The 26,651-nt window shown below is 38.9% G+C and overlaps 1 protein-coding gene and 1 pseudogene across 2 annotated transcripts in view; both read right to left on the bottom strand.

Moving 5' to 3' along the window:
- Nucleotides 1-26,651, bottom strand: part of Scai (suppressor of cancer cell invasion) — a 148,552-nt gene that overhangs the window by 59,440 nt on the left and 62,461 nt on the right. For both annotated transcript variants that reach the window (XM_038336701.1, XM_038336702.1), the window contains exon 3: nucleotides 5,458-5,589. In XM_038336701.1, the coding sequence (XP_038192629.1) occupies nucleotides 5,458-5,589 (132 nt within the window). The remainder of the gene's footprint in view (nucleotides 1-5,457; nucleotides 5,590-26,651) is intronic.
- Nucleotides 3,158-4,041, bottom strand: LOC119818749 (annotated as a pseudogene).

Genomic DNA, 26,651 nt, shown 5'->3' with positions numbered 1-26,651 from the left:
AGCATCTCATATAAGATGGAAAGGCATGTGCTCGCAGTGAAATGGTACACAGAAAAGCGTGAAGCCTTCTGTGCATTGACAGGCACTTTTAGACTCAGTTTCTAAAGTGTAAAAAATCCTTGTAACAGAGAAAATCTACATTTTCTATCTTTATTCTGAGTTCAGGTCACATGAGTATGTTTGCCTTTTTTTTTTTTTAATACTTGGGCTGGAAAGATGCTCAGAATTTAAGAGCATGAAGGGCTCTAGTAGAGGACCTGAACTCAATTCCTAGTACCCACACTGGATGGCTCACACTAGCCTGTAACTCCAGTTTCAGGAGAATTCAATGCCTCTGGTCTCCTATGACATTTGCACTTGTGTGCACCCTCCCCCCACATACATAATTTAAAAAATAAAATATACTAAAACCTTTTAAATTTGAATATAAAGACTCACTACAGCTGGGAGGAAGGCTCAGGGGCACAGCAAGTGACTACTATGTATGGAGGCCTGGGCTGCATCTCCAGCATGTGCTCCTCATACCCTCCTCCAAAAGAAACACGTGAAAGAGAAAACACAAAGAAACCTAACAGAAAGAGGGACACCAAGAGTGGAAGGAATGTCCGGGGGAATGCCAGTGTAAGAGTTGACACCATTGTAGCTGGATGCCACTGGCCCCTCCCTGAGTGGAGTGCTGGCTGACTACTGATGTATTTCATGTGCTCCATAGGCACTGGGATCTTGTTTTCCAATTAGCCCAACACAAGTGTAGAAGGAAGGGGACAACAAAAAACTTCCTCAAGACAGCAAGACGTGGCAATCTGAGTTTGATCCCCAGAACACACACAAAGGCGGTAGTAGAGAATCAGTGAAAAACAACTCTCTCTTTGTTAGCCCCAAGAGATCTTATATACTGCAAATAAACCAAACCCAAAGCATCAAAACTTGAAATAAGAAAACCTTTTAGTTTAGAAACTCAAAGAAGACAAAGTAAATAATGCTGAGAACATTTCTCCACCCTGCCACCCTGGGAACCCCAAGGAAGACTGAACTGACAGAGAGAGCCCTTTCTAAGGATTTTCCAACTAAGGCTCAATATTAAACAACAAATTGTTACATTTTAATAAACACAGAAAGCACACACATATATGGGATTTTATTTTACACAAAAATAATTTTCTTTTTCTTTTTTTTTTTGGTAGTAGAGTCTTAACTAGTCGAGGCATTGGGCTCAGGAGACTGCTGCCTCAGCCTTCTGAGCAGCCAGATTATAGGCGCTGTCCCAGTTTGCTTTCCATCGCTGTGAGGAAACACCACACTCTAAAGGAACTGGGGGAAGAAAGGGAGATCTGGTTTACCTTCCCCAGTCACAGTCCCTTAGGATGGGAAGCCAGGGCAGGAACGGAAGCGAAGGCCAGGGAGGCACAGCCCTTGGTGGACTGGATTCTTCCACATTATTCATTAATTAATAAATTGTTCAACAGATTTGCCTACAGGAAATCCAATAAGCATTTTTTCAGTTGAAATGCCCTCTTTTCAGATGACCCTAGCTTGTATCAGGTTGATAAAAAGCTAGTACAGGCGTATACTATCATGCCTGTCTCAGAAAATTCATTGAACACAAAATTTTCATTTTAAAATAAAATAAACCAAAATATCATGTGGGGCCTGAAGACATAGTTCAGCTGGAAGAAAGCACTTGCTGCTCTTGCAGAGAACTCATGTTTAGTTCCTAGTACCCACGTGGTGGTATACAACCTCCTGTAACTCCAGTTCCAGAGGACCTGATGTCCTCTCTGCTGGCACTGCACACACACAAATTATAAACAAAACATTCATAGATTAAAAAAATTAAAAAACCAAGAAACCAAGCATGCTCTCTCTCTCAGATTTATTATAACTATTTTTCTAATCTTAAAAAATCCTGCTTTTGCAATTTCCTTTATTTTTGTGATTTAATCACACCTCATGGACTTTTCATTACTATCTCTACTAAAATCTCTGTGAACCTGTGTATGTATGTGAGCTCCCCCTCCAAACCGTGTGTGTGCATATTTGCCTAGATCAGCCTTGGCCACTGTTACTGAGGAGTTAGCCACATTATTTTTTGAGACAGAGTCTTTCACTGACCTCAAGTTTCACCAAGTTGATCAGACTGGATGGCCGGGATCCCCAGGGATCCTCCTGTCTCTAGCTCCCCAGGCAAGGATAACAAGTGTACACCACCACACTCAGTGATCCACCTCCTGAACCATAAGCTTCCAAGACAAGTGTTTTATCAGCTGAGCCCATCTACTTAGCCTTCTACTGAAATACTTTTAAAATTCCATGCTAAAAGTTCCTAGGGGCTGGAAGGATGGCCCAGCAGTGGCTGCTCTACTAAAGGACCCAGGTTCAACTGCCAGCTTACATGGGAGCTTACGACCATCTATCACTTCAGTTTCAGGGGATCTGATGCTTTTTCCTGGTGACAGCAGACATGCAAGTGATGCACAGATAAACATGCAGGCAAAGTACACTCTCTTTTCATTTTTTTTTCATTTTTTTTTTTTTTTTTTTTTTTGGTTTTTCGAGACAGGGTTTCTCTGCAGCTTTTTTTTAGAGCCTGTCCTGGAACTAGCTCTTGTAGACCAGGCTGGCCTCGAACTCACAGAGATCCGCCTGCCTCTGCCTCCCGAGTGCTGGGATTAAAGGCGTGCGCCACCACCGCCCGGCCAAAGTACACTCTCTTAATAAATAAGTAAAATAATCTGAATAATAAAAGGACAGTTCTAGATACAGATATGAAATAATAAGTGCTAATTAATAATTCCTTCCTTCCCTCCTTCCTTCCTTCCTTCCTTCCTTCCTTCCTTTCATAACTGGGAAAATATACCTCAACAAAAGAATGCTTACCTAGCGTGCACCAAACCTGGGTTTGATTCCCAACAATGGGGAGAAAAAGCCAGCAGTAGAAAAGGGAAGTGGGCAGAGAATCAAAATACCAGTACCTCTATGAAGCAGAGGTTAGGGCTACCCAGTAGGCTGCACAAGACCCAAGTGTTCACAGAAAATTTGAACTTTATTTTATTTTTTACTTACTTATTTATTTTTGCACACATTAAAACATTTATTCTGTTCCAGGACACCATCACCAGTGTGAAGGGAATGAAAGCATGGTGCAGCGGCACGCCGCTCACACAAAGTTCTAAACTATGGCCAACACTTTGGAATACTTGCCTTCCCTGAGAGCTTGTTGGGATAGGTGTTTTAATACGAGTCCCCACAGGGTTCCCATTGACCTCAGTGAGGACTACGTTGTTGAGTCAAAACTTGGGGTTATTCGGGAGCCAGACATGTGAAGTTCCACAATGAGCGCTCTCTTCTTCTGTCCCCTGATGGCCAGCAGAATCTGGTCGCCTACCTTGCTCACCCAACTCTTGTTATAGACGTGGATGCATCGAGGAGGCCGATGGTACGGGGTGTTCCCCAGGGCAATACTGTCCACTACACGCACCCGAGTCATTTTCTGGATTGCACAGAGGCTCCTGGAGGTGCTGAAGCAGTGCTGGCGGAATGTTCTGCTGACATGGGCAAAAGAGCCCCAGAGCCCAGGAAGGACAGCCGTGGGATCTCAAGACGCGAAACCGTGTTGGCTCCCAGGGAATCTCACGCCACGAACCCCGCAGGCCAGGCCCCGCCCCGCCCCGCCCCCTGCTGAAAATTTGGACTTTAATTAAGGCTTAAATTGAAGAGGTTCATTCACACAAAACACTAAAATGAATCTTTGATGGATTTTTTTTTAATCCACAGTTCAAGGTAAAATATCAAAATTCACCATTATTAGTATTGCTAAAATTTAAGACATTACTTCATAAAGATACTACCCTGCATTCAGGAAGACTGAGTCTAAAACCACACAATTGTGCTAGAGAGATAAGAGCACTGGCTGTTCTTCCCGATAATCAGGGTTCAATTTTCAGGACCTGCGTGGTGGCTTAGGACTGTCCATAACTCCAGCTCCAGAAGTTCCAGCACTTTCTTGTGACCTCTATAGACACTAGGCATGCATCCAGGCATGTATACAAAATACGTACATACATGCAGGCAAAACATTCATACACAAAAAAAATATAGGGTGCTTGAATCTCAATACCTTCATGGATAAAAACAGATGTCAATCAAATATGTGATGAAAAATGAACATAAGCCATCTATAAAAACAACAGAAAACATCTAACAAAAGAACTCTTCTCAACTTGAGTAAAACAAATACTTTTTGCCCTTCCTATTTGGACAGATTAGAGGGAACCACTTCCCCTTGGAGCAAAAGTTAAGCACTGCCAAAGAGCTGTTAAACACTTGTATGGTTTCCAGCACCTACATGTTGGCTTAAAACGGTCTGTAACTCCAGTTTTGATGCCTTCTTTTCCTCTTCATGGGCACCAGGCACATGATACACATACTTACATACAGGCAAAACATTCATACACATAAATAAATTTAAACACTTTTAAAATAAAAAATATACCCATGAAGTTATTTAATTTTAATAAGCATTCATTTCTTACACCTACTTTAGTATTTCACTTTTTCTTTAAATAAGCTAAGATGTTGGGCAATTCAGTGATTTGACTCTTGATAGATGTTAGAACGTTTCTTGGTGTCCCAGCTTGCTTAAGGGAAGCAACCAAGCTGTCCAGTGAACTATCTTCATCCAGCACTCTTTCTATATACTGGGACTACTGGTGGATAAACAGAGCTACAATTCTCCAACCTGACTGCCTGATGCTCTAAATCCCTCCATTTTAAAACTGGGAACAATAGGCCCTGGGCCTGCCAGAAGAGCCCTCAGGCCTTAGAACTCAAGTTTGAGGACTGTCAGCACTGGAAGAATCTCCTTGCCTACTCATAATTCTTATCAATATAAAGCAAAAAAAACCATTCATTGCCAGCTGACTGGATGAAAATATTTTTTTTTCAGATTTATTTTTATTAGTGTATAACTGCCAAGAGGGCACTGAATCTTCTGGAACTGGAGTTGCAGGCAGTTGTAAACTAGCCAACATGGATACTAGGGACTGAACTTAGAGCCTCTGGAAAAGTATCAAGTGCCTTAACCATGCCTTCAATCCAACACATATTTTTTTCATCTAATAATAAAGATTGTCAAAAAAACCCCACTACAGTCACTTCTTTCTGTTTGTTCTGTTTTTGTTTGCTTTGTTTTTGAGGTAGGGTCTCATTTGTAGCTCAGACTTAACTGAGATTCTCCCACCTCAAGTCTCCCTAGTGCTGGGATTACAGGCATGGGCTTCCTCACCAAGCTGCAATTATTTCTAATACAGTGGTGTGTGTGTGTGTGTGTATTCAATATATGTAAAATGTCTGAATGCCTGATATATAGGATATATACATAACTTTCAGAAACTTACCATGTATCAGTGAGAGGGAAAGCAGAACTAGAAAAGTTTAACACATCAAGAGTCTACTTACCTTAACCCATTGAACAGTTGCTTGGATTTATCCAAAAGATAACAGAAATCTGTGACTGTCTTCCTCTCTCCCTGTGGGATGTCATCTTCAGCACCTCCAGAGGACATGGTTTCTTTAAGAGCAAATTCAGTCCTGTAAAGAAACATGCTCATTTACGCAGCTGGTGAACAGAGGTGGGAGGAGGCCCTAGTTACAGCAGTTGAAGGCATTCCCCACCTCCTCAAGACAAGCAGAGAACTCCTTTAATTACTCCAATAATCAAAACATGCAAGACGTGCTAAAAAATAAACATTCTCACACTGGTAGTGTTAAGAACTGGCAGAAACATATGCAAAGCCATTTTTAATGTTCTTTCACCCAATAACTATATCTTGAATTCCTATTCTATTACAGGCATTTGGTCTGTTTAATAATCTAAAATACTGATCCTTTTATCTACTTGCCCAATTTGATTCTATAAATTTATCCTAGATGATAATCCTTTGGATGGGGTGGGGGAAAGGTGGGAAGAGTGGGAGGAGAGGAGGAAGAAGGAATGGGAATTGGTTATGTAAAATAAAAAAGATTATTTAAAAAATAAAATAAAGAAGATAATCCTTCACATCTCCATATTTTAACAATTAAAACCTAAAAACAATCTAATGAGCCCTACGATTGACCCAGGGAAGTATTTTACAGACTTCAAATCCCTGCACTTACTCTATGCCACGATTTCCACTCCCCTAAGGTGGAGTTGGGGACTGGGGTGATATCCCAGCAGGTAAAGTGCTTGCCACAAAAGCACGAGGACTTGAGGATGACGCCAGCACCCACACCAAAAGCTGAGTATGGTGGTGCAAACTTGTAACCCCAGAGATAAGGAGTAAAAGACAGACAGGCAGACCTCTAGAGATGGCTGGCCAGCCAGACCAGCTAGTTAGCTAGCTCTAAGTTCCACTGAGAGACCCTATTTCAAAAAATAAGGAGGACAGCACCTAACACACGTGTACCAATACACAAATGAACACATACATATAGCTTGTGTACACACACACTCTAAAAAAAGGTGAGGCAATAAATATAAAAAGGATAAAAACTCTCTCATGCACAGAGGTCTATACTGAAACTATCCTTTTTGATAAATCCAGCAAAGGGGTTCAGTGGGTAAAGAGCTTGATGTCAAACCTGATGACCTATCTGAGTTAGAGTACTAGAACCCTGTAGAGTGGAAGGCGAGAACCAAGTCCCATAAACCATCCTCCAAACCCCTATCCACATAAAAAAAAAATTAATCTACATTTCATTGAATACAAGCCATCTTCATATGTAGTCAATTATATTAACCAGCCATTTTTTTTTGCTTTTTTTTGTTTTTTCGAGACAGGGTTTCTCTGCAGCTTTAGAGCCTGTCCTGGAGCTAGCTCTTGTAGACCAGGCTGGCCTCGAACTCACAGAGATCCGCCTGCCTCTGCCTCCCGAGTGCTGGGATTAAAGGCGTGCACCACCACCGCCCGGCTTAACCAGCCATTTTTAAAAAGTAACCTATACTAAATTAAGACATACAACAAAATTCCTGGGACAGCCCAGTAAAATTTGGTCCCAGTGTCTTGACAAAAAGACAAGAGTAGACAAGGGCCAGAGATCAGAGCAAGAAGTTAGGGTATAATTACTTTTTAAATCAAAAAAGATTTAATATATATATTAACTATATGTTATATATTAACATATATATTTTAAATTTTGCATATGTGTGTGGGGGTGGGTATGTACACATGAGTGCAGGTACGTAAGACCAGAGACATAGGATCTTCTGAAACCGAGTTAGAGGTGAATGTGAGCTGAACTGGGTTCTGGAACCAAACTTGTGTCCTCTGGAAGTGCTCTTAACTGCTGAGCCATCTAGGCACTGGCAGAGTTATTCTAATGAACTTTTTCTCTCCAACATTATCTGGAACAGGCAACAGTGGACACAAGACAGGAAAACTATCAGCAGACCCAGAGTAGTCAAAAGTCTACTGGGTAACACAAAGGTGTCAGTGGAGACAGATGGTGGGAAAGTCTTATTTATTTGTCTTTCTATTATCTATCTATCTATCTATCTATCTATCTATCTATCTATCTATCTATCTATCTATCTATCTATCATCTATCTATCTATCAATCATTAGTTTTTCGAGACAGGGTTTCTTTGTGTAGCTCAGGCTGTCCAGAACTAGCTCTGTAGAACAAGAGATCCATTTGCCTCTGCCTCCCGGGTGCTCAGATTAAAAGTGTGAACCACCTCCTGGCATATTTTTAAATTGTCTATGTGTGTCTATGTGTCCACGTGAGTGTGTACCGTGTGTGGGTACCAGACATGTTGGATCCCCTGGAGCTGTAGTTACAGGTTGTCCAGCCTTCAATACGGATACATGGAACTGAACTTGGTCTTCTGGAAGAGCAATACATGTTCTAACTGCTGAGCCACCTCTCCAGCCCTGAAGTTATTTAACACGCAATGCCAATACTGCTGGTTTTCCTCTTCCCATGTTCTGTTACCCTACTGCTCTTCTCACTTCACGGACTAGAGGAAAGAGATTATGAATAGTTTCGTTCCTGAGAAGGGAGTTCAAACCATAATATAAAAAGACTTTGACCCTAGAAAATCTCTCAACACATGCCCACAACCTGCCCCTTCACTTCCTAAGCACAGCAGAAGAGGCATAAACCAAGCTGTAGCTTTCCTGACTCCATCTCATATTCTCATCAGTGAGGCTGTTATCATCCACAAGACAGATGATTCCACAGGAGGAAAGAAAAAGTAAATAGAATAAAGCTCACTAAGGGGAGAATATTAAAAAACAAAGTAGGTAGAAATTGTTATATAAAACAAATATAATCACTAAAATAATAAACTTTATAGACTGGTTGAAGAACAAGATGGAGATTTTCAAAATAATTCATAATCCACAAATATCAACTTTAAGGTAGTGGGCCAAAGTTGTTAGGAAGAGATGAAAAATAAGTCAAGGGATATAAGGACTAGAGTGCCAAGACAAATCAGCACCAATGGAATAGTGTATACAGGCAGAAAAGCCGAACAAGGGAGAAGAAACAGCTGCAGAAATAATATATTTCTAGAATGAAAAAAAAAATCTCAGATTGAAAAGACTCTAAGAATGTCCAACAAACCAGAGAGGGGCGGGAGGGAGGGGGGGAGAGAGAGAGAGAGAGAGAGAGAGAGAGAGAGAGAGAGAGAGAGAGAGAGAGAGAGAGAGAGAGAGAGAGAGATCCCACAAGTAAAAACATCCATGTAAAACCTAAGAAATAAGGAAAATGAAATGACTTGTCTCCCTTCCTGGATACTTCAGTCTACAGCCATTAGATACACATGTAGACCTGCATGTGTGTGCAATGTAAAAAGGTGCAGCTTGCAGGGCATGCTGGAGTCCCAGCAAGACAGAGAGAGCATGAGGGAGAATGCCTGAGCTCCTGGGGGAACTGGATAATTACATCAGCAAGGCCCAGTTTGAGTCCTTCCCTTTCAGTCTGTCTCTGTCCGTCCATCCATCTCTCCCTGAACCCTTTTCTCAGGCTGCTTCCAAACTATGCAGCTGCCTTGAAATCTTGTCAGGCTTTTACTGTTCTCCGCAGTAGCAATAAGCCTCATGTCTTCATCAACATTGTCAGTAGATTTGGTAAGACAATTAGGAATTCTTAAAGGGAGAAATTACTTAGAAAAATTTCCCCCACACATTAAAAAATGGGAAAACCATTACAATGAAGGGATTGGGTCTCTGTAAGATAATATGCTAGACAGTTTGAAAATGAAATGATTAAATGAGAGGATATCTAATTTAGATGGGATTTATGTAATGTCAATTGTAAACATTATCAGCTTTGTCATTTTTGTCTTATCACTAAAAAACTTGTTTAATCTGAGTGCTAAGATACTGGCCTTAGAAAAACCTAATAAAACATATAACAGATATTCAAACCTAGAAAGAAGAGTTTAATGGAGAGCCAATTTAAGCATTGCATTATAATAATAGAGAGGAACAGTCTAAAGTTTTCAGACAACTAACCTTAATATATCCAGTAACCTTATAGTAATTGCCAAATGGGCAGAGACTCTGTTACAGCTACCTGGACTCCTGAGCCAATGTTAGATTTAAGGAGATTCATGAAAGCAATAGCCTCATATGGTATGCATTCACTTTTTGTGAAGTAAAGTTAAACTTGCGGTCAATTTGTAATAGAATTATCCCTAAAGACGGGATAGCCTTAGTTAAGCTACTTTAGAGCCTGGTCCACAAGTACAGTGGAGTACCTGGTTCAGAGAATAGGCTAAGATTATTGAACAACAGAGTAAAGCTAGAGGTGGGGAAATCTCCCAAAAGCAAATTCTTGCAGAAGGAGAATATGTTATTATAGAAAGGCAAGCTGTATATGATGACCACACCCTGGATTTATGCCACACAGCAGCTTGAATGCTTAGGACAGAATTGGAGAAATAGGAAAAAAATTGAGTCATTTACTAAAGTTATACAGGGCCCAAAGGAAGCCTTAATGGATTTCTTACAATTATTGACTTCAGCAGTAAATAGAATGATACCAAATTCAGAAGCTAGACAAATAACAATTCAATCTCTGACTTTTGAAAATGCCAATTCTCTATGCAAAAGGATAATTAGTTCATTAAAGGTACGGTCAACACCTCTGGAGGAATGGATTTGAGAAACAGTTAATATTGAATCACATGACCATGATGATGCATGGATAGGGGAGTCGATTTCTAGAGGTTTGAGAAAAAAATGAAATGTCAAATGTTACAATTGTGGTAAACAAGGTCACCTTAAAAGGGACTGTGGACAGGGAGTTCCTAGAAACAATGTTTTTCCTAACCATAATCCATACAGAACGTTCTTCCCTTCTGGATTATGAGGAAGGTGTGGCAAAGGCAGACATTGGACTAAGGAATGTAGGTCAACAAAGAATATTCATGGTAATCCTTTGTCATCAGGAAACTCCATGAGGAGGGTCTTGCAGAACCCTATGCCACATCTGGTATATTCCTGCCATTGTAGAGGAAAATTCCTTCTGAGAGCAATGAAAGAACCTAATGTATATTGTAAGAAACCATACTTCTCTGGACAACAAAACAGCTATAGAAGACAGAACAAAAATTTCAGGAGAAAAATTGTATATTTTAGCAAACTTTTATAAATAAACAAAGACCAAAATTAAAAATATGAATAAATGAGTCATTGAAGGTAAACACAGGTGTGGATATAACAATAATTTCGTCAAAATCTTAGCATCCAAATTGGGCTCTTCAGTTCGTAACATTCAGTTTTTAGGAACGGGAACTTTATCACAGGCAAAGCAGAGCATGAGATGGGTAGAATGAATAGGGACAGAAGGACAGAGAAGAATATTAAAACCATATGTAGCTAACATAGAAATAAATTTATGGGGGTGTGATTTGTTACAACAATGGAATACTCAGAAAAACATTCCTCCAATCTTAGAAACAAACCATAAATTAATGTATGTTTCTGGGTAAAATATTATAAGATATAAAGAACAGTCACTGACCATTCTGGTTGTACAAGAACAGGGCACAACAGCTGCTGATATTTCAAAGGCACCAACAGCCCTATCTTTAATATAATTGACAGACAACCTATATGGGTTAAGCAATGTCCTTTAACAAAAGAAAAACTACAAGCTTTATAACATCAGGTACAGGAGCAACTATATTCTCAGCATATTGAAAAAATCAGTCAGCCCCCAAAATTCTCCTGTATTTGTTGTTTCAAGGAAATATGGAAAATGGAGAATGGTGACAGATTTAAGAGTTGTTAATAAGGTAAATCCGTCAATGGGATCTCTACAATCTGGCATTCCTTTGCCTTCTCTACTGCCTAAAGGATGGCCTCTTAGAGTTATTGATTTAAAAGACTGTTTCTTCACTACACCTTAACAAAGAAATATTTGCCTTCACAGTGCCTACTTATAATAATTCTCAGCCTGCAAAGAAATATCAATGGAAGATTCTCCCACAGGGAATGTTAAATAGTCCACCCTGTGCCAATATTTTGTAAGTTAGCCATCGGAAATGATACAGATGCAATTTCCTGAATCTATAGTTTACTATTACATGGACAACATTTTGCTATCTGATTCAAATGTAGATATTTTAGAAAGAATGTTTGAAGAAGAAACTTTTGCCTTGCTGTAGATTACAAACTGCTCCTGAAATAAAAATACAAAAAGAAGATTCTATTAATTATTTAGGTTATAAAAAAGGTTTACAAAAAAATTAGACCTCAAAAGGTGCAACTTAGGAGACCGACTGAAGACTCTTAATGACTTCCAAAGATTTCTAGGAGACATTGCCCAACTGTGGCCCACTATTGGGATAAAGCCTGATGAACTGATTACTTTAAACAAAACCTTAGATGGTGACAAGGATTTAAATAGTTCCAGGACATTATCAGCTGAAGTTGAGAGAGAATTGACTTTGATTGAAGACAAATTTTTTGAAATCCCATACATGTCTGCCAGGTACTCTACCACAAGGTAATACAGAAATCGATCAACTATTGATTGGAAATATGTTGAAGGCCTCAAAATTTCATAAAAAGGTACATATAGATAGTGTGGATATGAATCTTAACTGTATTCTGGTCATATTTTCCTCCAAATATTCCCCTACAGAAATTTTAATGCAGAGGGAAGATATTATCTTAGAATGGATCTTTTTACCACATAAACCAAGTAAAAAAAAAAATAAAAAACTTACGTGGAAAAGGTCTGAGTTAATTTTAAAAGGAAAACAGACTTTATCAATTAGCAAAAATAAACCTAGCAGAAATTATAGTACCTTTTAATAATGATGAAACTGACAAATTAAGGGAAGAAAGTGAACCCTGGCAAAGATTTTGTAGTAATGTTTTGGGAGAGATTAACAACAACTATCCCAAAAGCAAGAGAATTCAAAGAGAACTAACTGGATCCTTCCTCTCATTGTATGAGACACACCAATAACTGGAGCCCATACATTCTATACTGATGCAAATAAATCTGGAAAGGCAGGTTACAAATCAGAGAATTTAAGTAACGTGGATCAAAGTCCATATGATTCTGTTCAAAAGTCAGAATTATATGCTATTCTCATGGCACTAAGGGATTTTAAGGAACTTCTCAATATAGTTACCGATTTGCAATATGCAGAAAGAATTGTTTTGCATATTCAAAGTACAGAATTTATACCAGATGATACAGAATTGACTTTATTATTTATTCAGTCAAGATACAATCAAGAATAGGAATCATCCAATGTACATAACACACATCTGATGCCATACGAGTCTGCCAGGTCTTCTAGCACAAGATAATGCAGAAATTAGTCAGTCATTGACTGGAAATGTTTTGGAGGCCTCAGAATTTCATAAAAAAACATCGTGTCAATAGCAAAGGTTTTTAAAAAGACTTTTGAATTATGTAAAAACAAGCCAAAGAAATTATAAGAAAATGTCCTACTTGTTCTTTACACAACCAAACACTGCAAAAAGTACCCCAAAGGGTACTCAAAGAAAGGAAATCTGGCAGGTGGATGTGTTCCACTTTGTAGAATTTAAAAAACTTAAATATGTACACCACACCATTTATACCTATTCAGGTTTTCAATGGGCAACTGCTTTGAGTTCGGAAAAGGTTGGTTCAGTAATCACACATTTATTAGAAGCTATGGACATCATGGGTATACCTGTACAAATAAAGAAAGACAATGTTCCAGCATATGTCTCTAAGAAAATAAAAGTTTTTTTGGTTATTATAATATACAGCATATTACAGGTACACCATGAAATCCTACAGGACAGGCAATTATTGAAAGATGAAATCGAACTCTAAAGGATATGCTAAATAAACAGAAAGGAATGATAAATACCCCCAGAAATAGATTGTATAATGCTTTATTAACTTCCAGTTTCATAAATGCTAATGAGAAAGGAACAATAGCTATGGAGAGACATTGGATAGTAGAAAAAAAACTACAGAATTACATCCACCAAATACTTTAAAGATGTGTTGACTTCAGGATGGAAACCAGGACATGTGTTATGTTGCAGGAGGGGTTTGCTTTTGTTTCCAAGGAGAAGAAAGCTATGGATACCATCAAAATTGATAAAGATTCGATTTGAACAAGAGACACTCTTGATTAGAAGAGATGAGAGTTCATCAAATAGCATGGCTGCTTAATCTAAACAAAACTATAAAATAAATGCTTTTCATTTGATTAGATATAGCTTGTCAAAAGAGAATCTCCCCCAAATTAGGGTTGGGAAACGGTTTTGTTTCTGTCATTTCAGGAGAATAAAGGTATCCAGTGAAGGAATCTGAAGACTACTGGACAAATGAGACATCTGAAGAAAAAGTCAAATCATCTAGAAAACATGTCTCAAGAAAAAGAGTAATTGGTCTATTGGTAAATCACATTTCTAATAGAATAAAATTTCATAAATCTTTCCAAACATTTGTTTCTGCCATTCTCTACAGATATATAAGGCAAATGGTCTTTTTGTAGTCCCAGACCAACTAAAGATTAAAGCTGACTATGAGTTGGAATATGGCTCTTCTTCTCTAAACCCAAGCATACTTATTAAAGTAAAATTCAAAATCTGTCTCATGTCAGAAGACCCACCTGATATGGAACAGAAGGAAAACAAATATTTAAGGACTATTTTATTGCCACTAATCTCATAATCCTTTCGTTTTATATTAACTCTTTAACAGCTTTTCTTAATGTATAAAATGTATAAAATATAATGGATAAAGTATATATTTATGTATGTCAATAATATATATTAAACTTTTCGTCATGATATTAATGGTCAGATAGAGTACTATCTAATTCTAGAAATGGTTTCATCTACCTTCCTGTACATGATTTTGAGTGTGAGTCTCTATCAGTTTTCTGCAGTGAACCTTGAACACACCTAACAGCAACCTTTAAAGTCTCCAAAATGATGATGGGGCACCACAACAAGGATTCCTTCAGGACTATGATAATACCACTAAGCTGAAAAACACTACCTAAAAATTGGCTTTTGAACCATAAACTGCTCAGAATAATTTTGAGATGTGTAGCTAAGATCATAATCATCCAGCTTAACAGACTACTCTAACCAGAACTTGAGAGAAGTCCTGCATTTTCCCATTATGCAGAGACTGTTCAACAAATAACATACCTACCTCTCCCAGGACTTGACAATTAACCCCAATTTTTCTTTTCAGGATCCCCTAAAGATACCGTGGCCCCCAGACAGCAGAAAGTAAATTCAAGAATGCGATATCAACATTCCCAAGTGGTGGGGTGGGTGGTTTTTGATCGTTCAATGGGTTATGAGCATTTGTCATTATTTAGGGGGTGGGTTACAAGTTGTTATTGGTATTGGTCAGGAGAAAAGCTAAACAAAGGAAATTAGACTCAAGGCTCTTGTTTTGAAAAGAAAAAAGGGGGATATAGATATGATAGGATAAAAGGGTAGATTATTGAATCTACTCTGAAAAGAAAAATGGAGGATATAGGTATGATAGGATAAAAAGGCAGATTATTAAATCTACTTTTAAAAAGCAACTACAAGTTTTAATTGCTTTACATCGTACTGAATTATTGTATATTGTATATGAATTTTGTCTATTGATACAAATTTGAGATTAATTTTGTTAGAACATACTGTATATACATTTCTATTCTTGTTCAAGGTATTGTACTTATACAACTCATTTAACAATGTAATGCAAATTTCTAGTCCTTGAAAATTATTATTACCAACTGTTTAGGATAATACAAAGTTGCAGATTAGTAGTTAATAACCTATCATAATCAAACTTATAGTCATGTTAGGTATGTTTTCAGGGTCAAACAAAGATATATGTTAGATAGACAGGTCATTTCCAAACACTTCAGAGATCTACAGAATATGACATTTAAGTTGTTTTAATAATATGTCCTTTTTTTAAAAAAATGACAATGAGACATGTTTGCTCCTGGCAGCACCAATCTTCTTTAGAGAAGATAATGGGCATTGAAGAAACTCCACATGGAGTTTACTTTCTTTGTGGGCAAAAGTAAGCCACTGGGCATGAAAATGCCCCTGTCTTGACTGCTGACAGTATGCTGTCCTAATTGGACAAGCAGGACACAAAAGAGAATGACTGCCAAACATTGTCAACACAAGACAAGACAGCCTTCAGAATATCCTGCTTCACAGAAAAGTCTTTTGAACACACTAAGACTGTAGGCTGAAGATGGATGCCCCAATGTGGCAGAGGTAACTGTCCAGGCAGCCAGCTGTTTCTGGCATTTCTCACATTTTTTGGAAGCTTGTTTTAGACGTCCTACTTACTCAGCTAATATTATTTCCTTTTTGGGTTTCTGAGGGAGTTGAAGACTAGCTAGTTATAATTTTCCTAGCTTATCAGACACAGAAAGCAAGTCATGACGGAAAGTAAATTAGGTACAAGATTTTGGACTCATCAAAATAGCATAGATATGGAGCATTTTCTCTAAATTTGTCAAATGCAAATGGACAGGCACTGTTGATGTTTTTATTGCCTATATATACTGTATATAGTTATTGTACTTGTTGTATATAGTATTTCTTATATTAGTTACAGCCTTCTTTTTAAATTTTAGATAAAAACAGTATATTATTTGTGTTTTAATAAATCAGAAGATTGGTGAGTGAAACAGCCCCACTGGTCAGCCTTACAGAACAGGCAGTGGTGACACACACCTTTAATCCCAGCAGCCACACTAGTTAGCCATAGAAGTTGGGTGGTAGTGGTGCACATCTTTAATCCTGCACTAGAGAAGAATATAAAATGAGAAGAGATAGGTCTCAGCTCAGTCTCATTCTGAGGATTCGTGTAAGTAGGATCGCCTTTTAGTCTGACGTAGAGGTAAGAGCCAGTGGCTGGCTGTTTTGCTTTTCTTATCTTCAGGATGAACTTCAATATCTGTCTCTGGGTTTTTATTATTCATGCTCCAAGATTCTAAAATTTTTACAACTGCCAGAAACCCTCTTCATTTCATTAGTTATATTCTTATTTATGTAATTATCTAAAGCTATATAAATTAATCTTTCAATTAAGTTCTTTTTGTCTAAATATGTAACAAATGGGGGGTTACTTTATATGTATGTGTACACATGTGACTGTATGTATATGGACCCAGTGCAATGTAAGCCTATAGAGATCAGAAGAGAAACTGGATCACCTACAACCGGAGTTACTGAAAATTATGAGCTGCCACATGGGCACTGGGAACCAAACTCAGGTCCTCTGCAAGATCAGTAAAGGCTCTTAATCTCTAAGCCATCTCTCTATTACCAACAAGTAATAAGTGCGTAAATTTGGAACATTTCTTTAAAAGTATGTGTGTTTATGATCTGTGTGTGTGCTTCATCTTCCATGTTTCTGAGGCATTTTACTACTCGATGGCACAGCCACCAGATCTCTGTCACCAGAGATTCGAGAAATTGTTTCCTACTGCATTGGGATTACAGATGCTTGTTGCCAAATCCTGCTTTACATAGAGAAAATGTACCTAGCAAAATCTTGCTTCAAATAAGCAAGCAAGTACATGCAGCTCTTCCTACATAAATATAATCAGGAACCAAAACTTGCTTTATGAACACTATAAAGGAAAGGAAAGGCAAAGCAAACACAAATGCAATGTGAACTCTCTGAAGGACGTTTATTTATTTATTTATTTTTTTATTTTTAATGCCTAACACTCAAAGGGAATATTTGGTCTACTTAAAGCAGTGGTTCTTAACCTGTGAGTTGTGACTCCTGAGGTGGGGGTGGGAGCTGTAAGGGGTTGAAAGACCCTTTTATAGGGGTCACATATCAAATATCCTGCATACCAGATATCTGCATTAGGATTCATAACAATAGCAAAATTATAATTATGAAGTCATGGTTGGGGGTCCCCAGTGTCAGAAAGCAGGTCTCCCAGCTCGCCTTAGTACCAGTCAGATCATCAGTAGCTGACAATATGACAAGGTCCCTGCCATCAGACTGCTCTCCTGTTCTCTCGCTGTTTGTCTCTCTTGTCCCTGTTTTTGGACAACCTTTCTCACCCCCACAATAAATCTCTTGTGCGTGAGATCTGTTGTGTGGTGTGGTCTTTGTGGCATGCTTTAGCCCTGACAAGGTACTCATGTTGCCAAACCCCAACAACCACAGCAGATTTAAAGGGCCAGAGTACTGCCCTAAAGGAACTGCCTTTCCCCTATTTGTGCAAGGGACTGGCTAAAGTTCCCGCACCTCTTAAGAGAACTCTTTTAAGATAGAATCTGTATCTACAACTGTGGCTTGAATGAGAACAACCACCACAGGCTCATATACTTGAACACTTGGTCCCCAGTTACCGGAACTGTTAGGGAAAGTTTAAAGAGATATGGCCTTGTTGGAGGAACGTGACACTTCAGGTGGGATTTCAAAAGACCCCATTTCTGGTGCGTTCTCTCTGCCTCCTGGCTCTTATTTATTTTCTGAGATGAGCTCTTTCAGCTGTTCCTGCTGCCATGTTTTCACAGGCCATCAGGAACTCAGAACTCAGCCCTCTGAAAGAATATGCCCAACTGAGCACTTTCTTGTGTAAGTTGCCTTGGTCATGGTGTTTTATCACAGCAATAGGTAAGCCATGAAGGCAGCAATCAAAGTGGTAGTGATGGCCTGTCAACTGATGAATGGCTACAGAGTGAGTGACTATATAGTGAAACCTTATGGGTCATGGTAAGGAGGTCAAGAGAGAGGAAGAGAGTGCAGGGTTAATTATACAGTAATGAAAGTAGGCAACATTTTTACTAAGGAAAAAGATCGAGCTGGGCATCCCAGCATTAGGGAAGCCGAGGCAGGAAGAACTCCAGTTTGAGGCCAGCATCGTGTACACAATAAAAGTCTCCTTTAAACAAAAACAATGACAAGCAAGCAAGCAACAACAACAAAAAACAACCGTCACCCAAAAAAGAAAAAAAATCAAAAAACAAAACCTCAAACACAAACAAACATAAAAAGTCAAAACACAAACAAAACAAACAAAAAACAGAGCCAGGATGTAGTTCAATTGATAACAGGCTTCTTAGCATGCATGAAGCTCTGGCCTCTACTCCCAATTCCAAATTAACCATGCATTAACAAATGCCAGTAATCCCAGAACAGCCTGGGATATGTAAGATGTATTTCAAAACTTTAAAAACAAAGAGAAGAGAGGGGAGCAGAGGAAGGAGAGAAGAAACAGGACAAAAGTGAAAAGAAAAAGGTTAAGAGACTTTTGGATATCAGTTACCTTTGAAGTAAGAGTCAGCTGCTGAAGAGTTCCCTCTGTTCCTGCTGATCTTGAGCCTCTAGAGGGTCAAACTGGCCACAAAGAGGCCAAGGCCACCATTATAGAGAGAAGACAGAAATACTGGGGGAGATTTTCCTTCAGAGAACAGGGTGTCAGACTAATCAACCCTCCTCTAGGGCTAACAGAGTTAAGCTCAGTGGTTAAGATCACTTGTGGCTCTTGTAGAGGACCTGGTTCCTCAGCACCCACATGGTGGCTCATAACCATCTGTAACTCCAGTTCCAGGGGGCATCCGACGCCCTCTTCTGACCTCAGCATGTGCCAAGCATATACATGGTACACACAACATGCAGGCAAAACACTCATACACATTCAAAAAACAAAACAACAGAAAAACTGGATGATCAAGCTTTACCTCTTGCCTAGGTTCCACTATGTACAAAGTGAAGGCCTATCCTTAGAGAGGCACTGGTAACTTATGGCCAATTTAGAAATTAGTAAATTAGCTCAAGTGCCAATACTTCCACACAACTTTTCTGCATCCCCCTATATAGCAGAAGCTATTTTTTTAAATTTTCCGAATGACTTCTCATATAGCTCAGCTGCCTTTCATCATGAATACTTGTACACATCCATGTTTCCCTTACTAAACTGTAATTTTCTTGAGTTCCTACCTGTGTGAGATAACTCCTACAAAGGCTTTTAAACAAGTGCTTTGAAAACAGTTCCCAGACGGCTCCAACAGGAACTGTTCACAGCATGCCAGTGGGTGCCTCTCCAAAGCAGGTACTATCTCACGGCTGAGACTAGGCGGATATAAAACACCCAAGAAGGCCAGGAGTAAGGAAGAGTGGCTGTAGCCAACTTGGGAAATCTCTAAAATCTGCACAGGCTTATCTGAGAAGGAATGCCAAGTAGCTGGCCTTATGAGTGTGGACAAATGTTCAGTCTTCCCAGAAAGAGAATTGGCTATTAGCCTGACCTAACTGGCACAATGGGAGAATGGGAGGATTTTGTTAAGACAATAGTAAAACTTCTGATTTAGCCAGTAAGTGGTGGCACACACCTTTAATCCCAGCACTCAGAAGGCAGAGGCAGGTGGATTTCTGTGAGGCTGAGGCCAGCCTGGTCTACAGAGCAATTTCCAGGACAGCCACGGCTACACAGAGAAACCTTGACTTGAAAAACAAACAAAACAAAAACAACCCCACAAACAAAACTTCTGTTCCAAAAATTAATTATGTCAAATGACACCTGATAAGAGTAGTGTGTCTTTTACAAAAACAGATATTTGGGAAGAGCACAGAGGCAACATGGTAGAATGGTTAGGGGCACAAATATCAAACTATCTCTACAGAAACCCTGGCTGTGCCAGCAACTACTCAAATGTAACTGGGCAACATTAACCAAGTTGTTTAACTCAGGCCTTGACTTCACATTTCATAAAACAGAGATAATAACAGGACCTTCTTGAGAGTTGTCATGAAGATTAACTGAGAATATACTTACAAAAGAGTCTGCACACAGTAAATGTTATCCCACTTTATTACCATTTTATTAGCATCTAAACTGGGACAATTCTGTGAGGAGAAAATATGGAAGAGTTCCATTAACAAGTATATCACAATTATGTAAAATGTGGACTGAGACATATGGGTATCCCATAACTAACAGAACAAAAGCATGAAGAAATACAGAAGAAAATCCGAACACGTGAGCAAAAAGAGCAGAGTTCCCTCTTCATGGAGAGTCTATCTCTAAATGCATGCCCCACATGTTAATCCGAATCATTTCTCTGTGAAGGCTGTGGACTAATTGAGCATGATTTACTGTAGGAAATTGTAGTAGGCAGGAGCGGGCTGCTTGTCATCCCAGCCATCCGGCTAGCTTATACCCAAAACAATCAAAGAGAAATTGTATTAATTAAATCACTACCTGGCCCATTACTTCTATCCTCTTATTGGCTAACTCTCACAACTTCATTAACCCATTTCTATTAAATCTGTGTATCACCACGTGACTGTGGCTTACCGTCAAGATTCTAACCTATGTCCATTCATGGCATCTGCCACTCTGTCCTTCTTCCCAGCATTCAGTTGTCTACTCTGCCTACCTAAGCTCTGCCCTATCAAAAGGCCAAGGCAGTTTCTTTATTCAACCAATGAAAGCAACACACAGACAGAAGGACCTCCTACACCAGGAAATAAATTTTACTGTTGTAGCTAGGTGGTGGTGGTACATGTCTTTAATCCCAGCACTTGGGAAGCAAAGATACTTTTACCCTAGTACTCTGCGAGGCCAGCCTGGTCTACAAAGTGAGTTCTAGGACAGCCAGGGCAGTTACAGAGAAACCCTCTCTCGAAAAGCAAAGCAAAAAACAAAACAAAAACAAACAAAAAATTATCTTGTTGCAATTATATAATGCCAATTGTGCTGACATTCCATAAAATATTGAGGCATGATTCCTTACAGATTACTATCAGGTAGCATGAAGACATGCTAATGTAGAGAGCTCTGAGGTGTGGTTCTTATCCTTAAGAAACTCAACAACAGGTAGGGTATGGTGGCACATGCTTTTGGTCCTAGAACATCTCTAATCCCAAATAGAGGCAGGCGTATCTCTGAGTTTGTGGTCAGCCTGGTCTACAGAGCTAGTTCCAGGACAATCATGGTTACACAGAGAAACCCCATTTCAAAAAAAAAAAAAAAAAGAAAGAAAAAGAAAAAGAAACTCACTAATACTTAAGTGAACTATGCCTGTAGAGACACTCCTGATTTATGGTTTCCCAGAACCATTTTTACACAGAAAACCTGAAAGACTGCTCAGATAAAGCCTGATAAAGACACAAAAGGCCATCTCATCTGAGATATAGACATAAAGGAGGATGAAGAAATAGCTCACTGCTGTGGGAGCTCCTTCCGCTCCTCCAGCCAATAGCCTTTAAGATACAGTGCTGTGGGAGCTTCTTCCGCTCCTTCAGACAATAGCCTTTAAGATGCCAGCCCACTTGGGCATGGTCTCTTATACTATAAATGCAGCTGTAAAGCATGCACTTGCTCTCTTGCTTCCAGCTCTCACTTTCAGCTGCTAGACTCTGTTCCTGTTCCCCATTTGTACAGAGGATTGTGATTCAGGACAGTGATCAGTAAGTCTTCCCTAAATAAATAACTCTTTATTATACATAATTCTGAGCTAGTGTGGAATTCTTTTGTATCTTCCGCCATTATAGCACACCAACATGGTGGACTAAATCCACGTAAAACCTGAGAAAGCTTAAAAAGGAATTCTAGACACAAAAGAACAGAGTTAAGCATAGTTTGGTAGCAGCATTTTCTTGGGTGGACTGTTTGCTAGAAGCAAGTAGAGGCATGGCTCCTTTAAGAGAGGTTTTATTGGGGCTGGAGAGATGGTTCAGTGGTTAAGAGCACTGCCTGCTCTTCCAATGGTCCTGAGTTCAATTCCCAGCAACCACATGGTGGCTCACAACCATCTGTAATGGGGTCTGGTGCCCTCTTCTGGCCTGCAAGCATACACACAGACAGAATATTGTATACAGGGGAGAAGGAGGGGAGGGAAGGGGGAGGAGGAGGGGAGGGAGAGGGAAGGAGGAGGGAAGGAGATGGAAATTTTTAAATAAAAAAAAATAAACCATGAAAAAAAAATAAAAAAAAGAATAAATAAATAAATATTTAAAAAAAGAGAGATTTTATTGATTCAGTGGTAGCAGCAAAAAAGCTGTGCCATTTTGAAATGCTGGATTTCTGGGCCATTCTGCCAGCGTGACCTCTGGCTCTTTTGGGAGACCAAACATTTGAATGTGGTTTGTGAGCAACATGCTATGGCTTGCTTGGTGGAAACATGGACCGGCTGTGTGCCTAGAGATGGGGTGTTGTGCATGGCTCTTGGAGGCAGCAAGCCGCTCTACTATGCTGGGCTGGGTGGGGCAAGCAGACACTGCCATATTTCCCCTAGCAATGGTGCAACTTAAGTTTTTAAGCATTTTAAGAAGTGATCCTGGACAGTAAAGAATTACAGATATACAATAAGACAAAGATGAAAAAGATCTCTAAATGAGACATAGTGTGTTTTTAAAAAGTATGTAGGCTTGGGAAGGAGAATAAAAAGAATATAGACTGTTATAAAAAGAAGTAAATGGTATTAAAGTTTAAAAAAGGTAAAGTCTTTAAAGAGACAGTACAAACAGTCATAGATTAAATAAATAAATAAAAATGAGTCACATAAAGATGGAAAATTCTCAGAGAGTCTGGATTATGTACATTATTGTGTTTTCTTTGAATTTTTTGATTGTAAAAGAGCTAAGTACAGAGAGACATTTCATTGCATGGGCTGCTAAGCTATGCCAACATAGATATTTTAAAGTTATCTTGAATTCAGAATTTGGGTCTAAGGATATGTGGCTTTGGAAAAGAGGTTCTTCTTTTGTTTCCACAGAGGATTAGGACCTTTTGATTCATTCCTGACTAAAATGGTTGGATGGATTAAAATCCCCTGAAAGGTCACCTTGAACACCCCTCAAAAATTTACTTCGCCCAATAAACAGCAGAAAGCAGTTTGTAGAGTACTATGCCTTTTGTTCTTAAAAAGATAGTAGGTGTGACCAGGGCGGTGGTGAAAGGCGGCGGTAGATTAACAATGCCCAAATTCCCAAATATTGCTTATAAATGTTTCTTTATATTTAAAGACGGATATGATATAGAGATTTGCATTGGTATGGATCTTGGTTTATTGATACAAATTAAAGATCAATCTTGTTATACTTACATTTCTGCTCTTGATTAAGGTATTGTGTTTATATAGCTCATTTAAAAATGTAATGTATAATTAACAAATACAGGGAATTAGATAATCATCTATAATAGTCAAACATGTAGTTAGGTTAGAGTTTCTAGATGTACAGAGATGTATTTCAGATAGATAGGTATTCTTCAAACTTTTCAAGACTACAGAATATGACATTTAAAATGTTTTAAGAAGTTAGGACTTTTCTTGATAGTAAGAAACATTTGCTCCTGGAAGCACCAATTACTTCAAGAGGAAGATGGGCATTGAAGAGGTTCCTTATGAAGTTGGTTAACCATTTGGGCAAGAAAGTGCTCTTGCCTGGACTGCTTAACTGGACATGCAGTACCCATAGAGAAATGACTGCTGAACTTGCCTAAAGGTGAGATGATCCTTTCGGGGTGCCTACTTCATTAAAGAGTCTGCTATATATTCTACAGGACACAGAAAAATGTGACTGACAAACTGCTAATATGGGTGGAACTATCTTTGAAATTTCCTGCTTCATGGAAATTGCTGGATATTATGCGCCTGTAGGCTAAAGATGGATGCCCCAATGATACAGAAGAACTTTAGGTGACTGTCTGGACAGTGAGAAGTCTCTGTAATTTCTAGAGTTTGGAAGTTGCTTACAATGCACTTCCTATTTACTTAAGTAATATTATATCCTTCTGGAGTCTTTGATGAAGTTGAAGAATATATAGTAATAATTATTGTTTTCCTTAGTTATAATAAAAGATAAGGTAGATATAAATATTGTAACTGTAATTCTTACTTGATACCTGTTTTGTTATATGTAATTTTACTATGTTAAAGTTAAAGTCTTCCTTTTTATTTAAACAGAAAAGGGAAGATGATGTGGGATTTCCCTCTGTATGCTATGATTACCATTAATGAATAAAGAAACTGCTTTGTACCTATAGCAGGGCAAAACTTAGGCGGGAAAAACTAAACTGAATGCAGGGAGAAAGAAGCATGGAGTTGTACAGAAGCCATGTAGTCCTCCGGAGACAGATGCTGGGAACTTTACCCAGTAAGCCACAGCCACATGGCGATATAGTGATTAGTGGAGATGGGTTCAATTAGTAAGTAAGAGTTAGAAAATAAGAAGCTAGAGCTAATGGGACAAGCAGTGATTTAAATTATATAGTTTCTGTGTGATTATTGTGGGGTTAAGTGACTTCCTCCTTATTAAAGCTCACTGCTTAAAGAGCACTTTTTTTTGAAGAAGATGCAATTTCAGTTCCCAGCACCCATATCAGGCAGCTCACAACTGTCCTTAACTCTACCTCCAGGGAATCTAAATATGTCTTCTGATTTAGATTTTGCACTCATGTACACAAACCCATGCATGTATGCTTCTTCTAGCTCATGTGTGCATACGTGTGCACAGCTTGACATGGGCACATCTCTTTATTCCCAGTACCCAGGAGGTAGAGGCAGGCAGGTCTCTTTCTGAGTTTAAGGCCAGCCTGGTCTAAGTAGTGAGTTCCAGGCCAGCCAACCCTATATAGTGAGACTTTGTTTCATTAAAAAAAACTTTAAAAAGTAAAAATGGACACTATTATTTGTATGACATATACAAATGCATTAAGACATCCTAGGACTGACAAGATGGTTCAGTGGATTAAAGCAGTTACTGTGAAAGCAAGACAATTTGACTTGGATTACATCCCTGGAACCCACAAAAAGTTGCATGGTCGCTGAGGTTTGTAATCCCCAGCATGCCTACTGAGATGGGAAGTGGCTGGCTAGTCCACAGCAAGTAGACTAGCAAAAACATGAAAGACCCTGCCTCAACAAGGTAAAAGAAGAGAGAATGAACAAAAGTTGTCCTTTGACCTCCACAGGGTTGTAAACACACACACAGACACACACAGACACACACACAGACACACAGACACACACACACACACACACACACACACACACACACAAGCGTGCGTGCACCCAGAATCATGAGAGGTGGTGTAAATACAGATGAAATAAAATTGGCCAAGTATTCATAACTATTGAATATTTAGGTGGTGAGTACACGAGAAATAATTTTCTTTAAATTTAACTATTTTACATAAGAAAGTTTGATTTTTTTCTTTCAGTATTATTTATAGTATTTTATAAGTGCATTTCTTCATATCACACTATTTACATACACATGAAGATGCCTGTGTCAATGTCAGGGATGATTATGATTTGGGAGAACTTTTTGGATTTTCTACATTGAATAATGAAGTAAAAAACAAATAACAAAGTACTTGAGAAAATTCTCTAACATCGTGTTTTTCAACCTTGGCACAAATGATATTTTAGGCCAAATAATTCCACCATCCCCCAAAATGTTGAGGTTTGTGTGTGTGTGTGTGTGTGTGTGTCTGTGCGCGCGCGTGCACACACATACATGCGTGGACCACAGCACTCATACAGAAGTAAGAGGACAACTTGTGGGAACTAGTTTGCTTCTTTCACATTTAAATAGGTTCTGGGGATTGAACTTAAGCCAACAGGATTGACAGCAAGTACTTTTACCTACTGAGGCATCTTACCAGCTCACCAAATAATTCTCTGATGGGGTGACTATCATGGTATACTGTAGTGATAAGCAGCATTCCTGGCTCTGACCCACTAGATGCCAGCAGCACCACCACCCCTCCATCTGCTCTTGGTATGTTCAAAACCGAGAGGCAAGATCACCCACAGCTAACATAACAACCACTACATTTTCCGTCCCATAAATATAAGCTCTCTAATCCTTAGATCAGCCTGCATATTTAATAAGTTTCAACATGCTTTTATTCCTTAGTCTTAATTCAAGTATTAATGTTTAGTTCAGGCTATTTCAAGAAGAAAAACCCATATTGATGTAGATCTAGTGATTCAACAAAAACTGCACTGCGTCTACTTAGGAATTCATCTATCATTCATCTGTTCAGAAGCCTGAGACCATAGATTGTGGGCTCAATACAACATGGTAACCTTCAGAAATAGACGAACGCACAGAAGGCTCCATTACTTTCATGGTGAGTAGCACGGTGGCAGGCAGGAGCTGGAGAGGTAGCTGAGAGTTCT

The sequence above is a fragment of the Arvicola amphibius genome, chromosome 7, assembly GCF_903992535.2.
Source record: "Arvicola amphibius chromosome 7, mArvAmp1.2, whole genome shotgun sequence".
NCBI lineage: Eukaryota > Metazoa > Chordata > Mammalia > Rodentia > Cricetidae > Arvicola > Arvicola amphibius.
The sequence above is the reverse complement of the archived record's forward strand: the minus strand, read 5'-3'. Positions and strand labels throughout refer to the sequence as shown.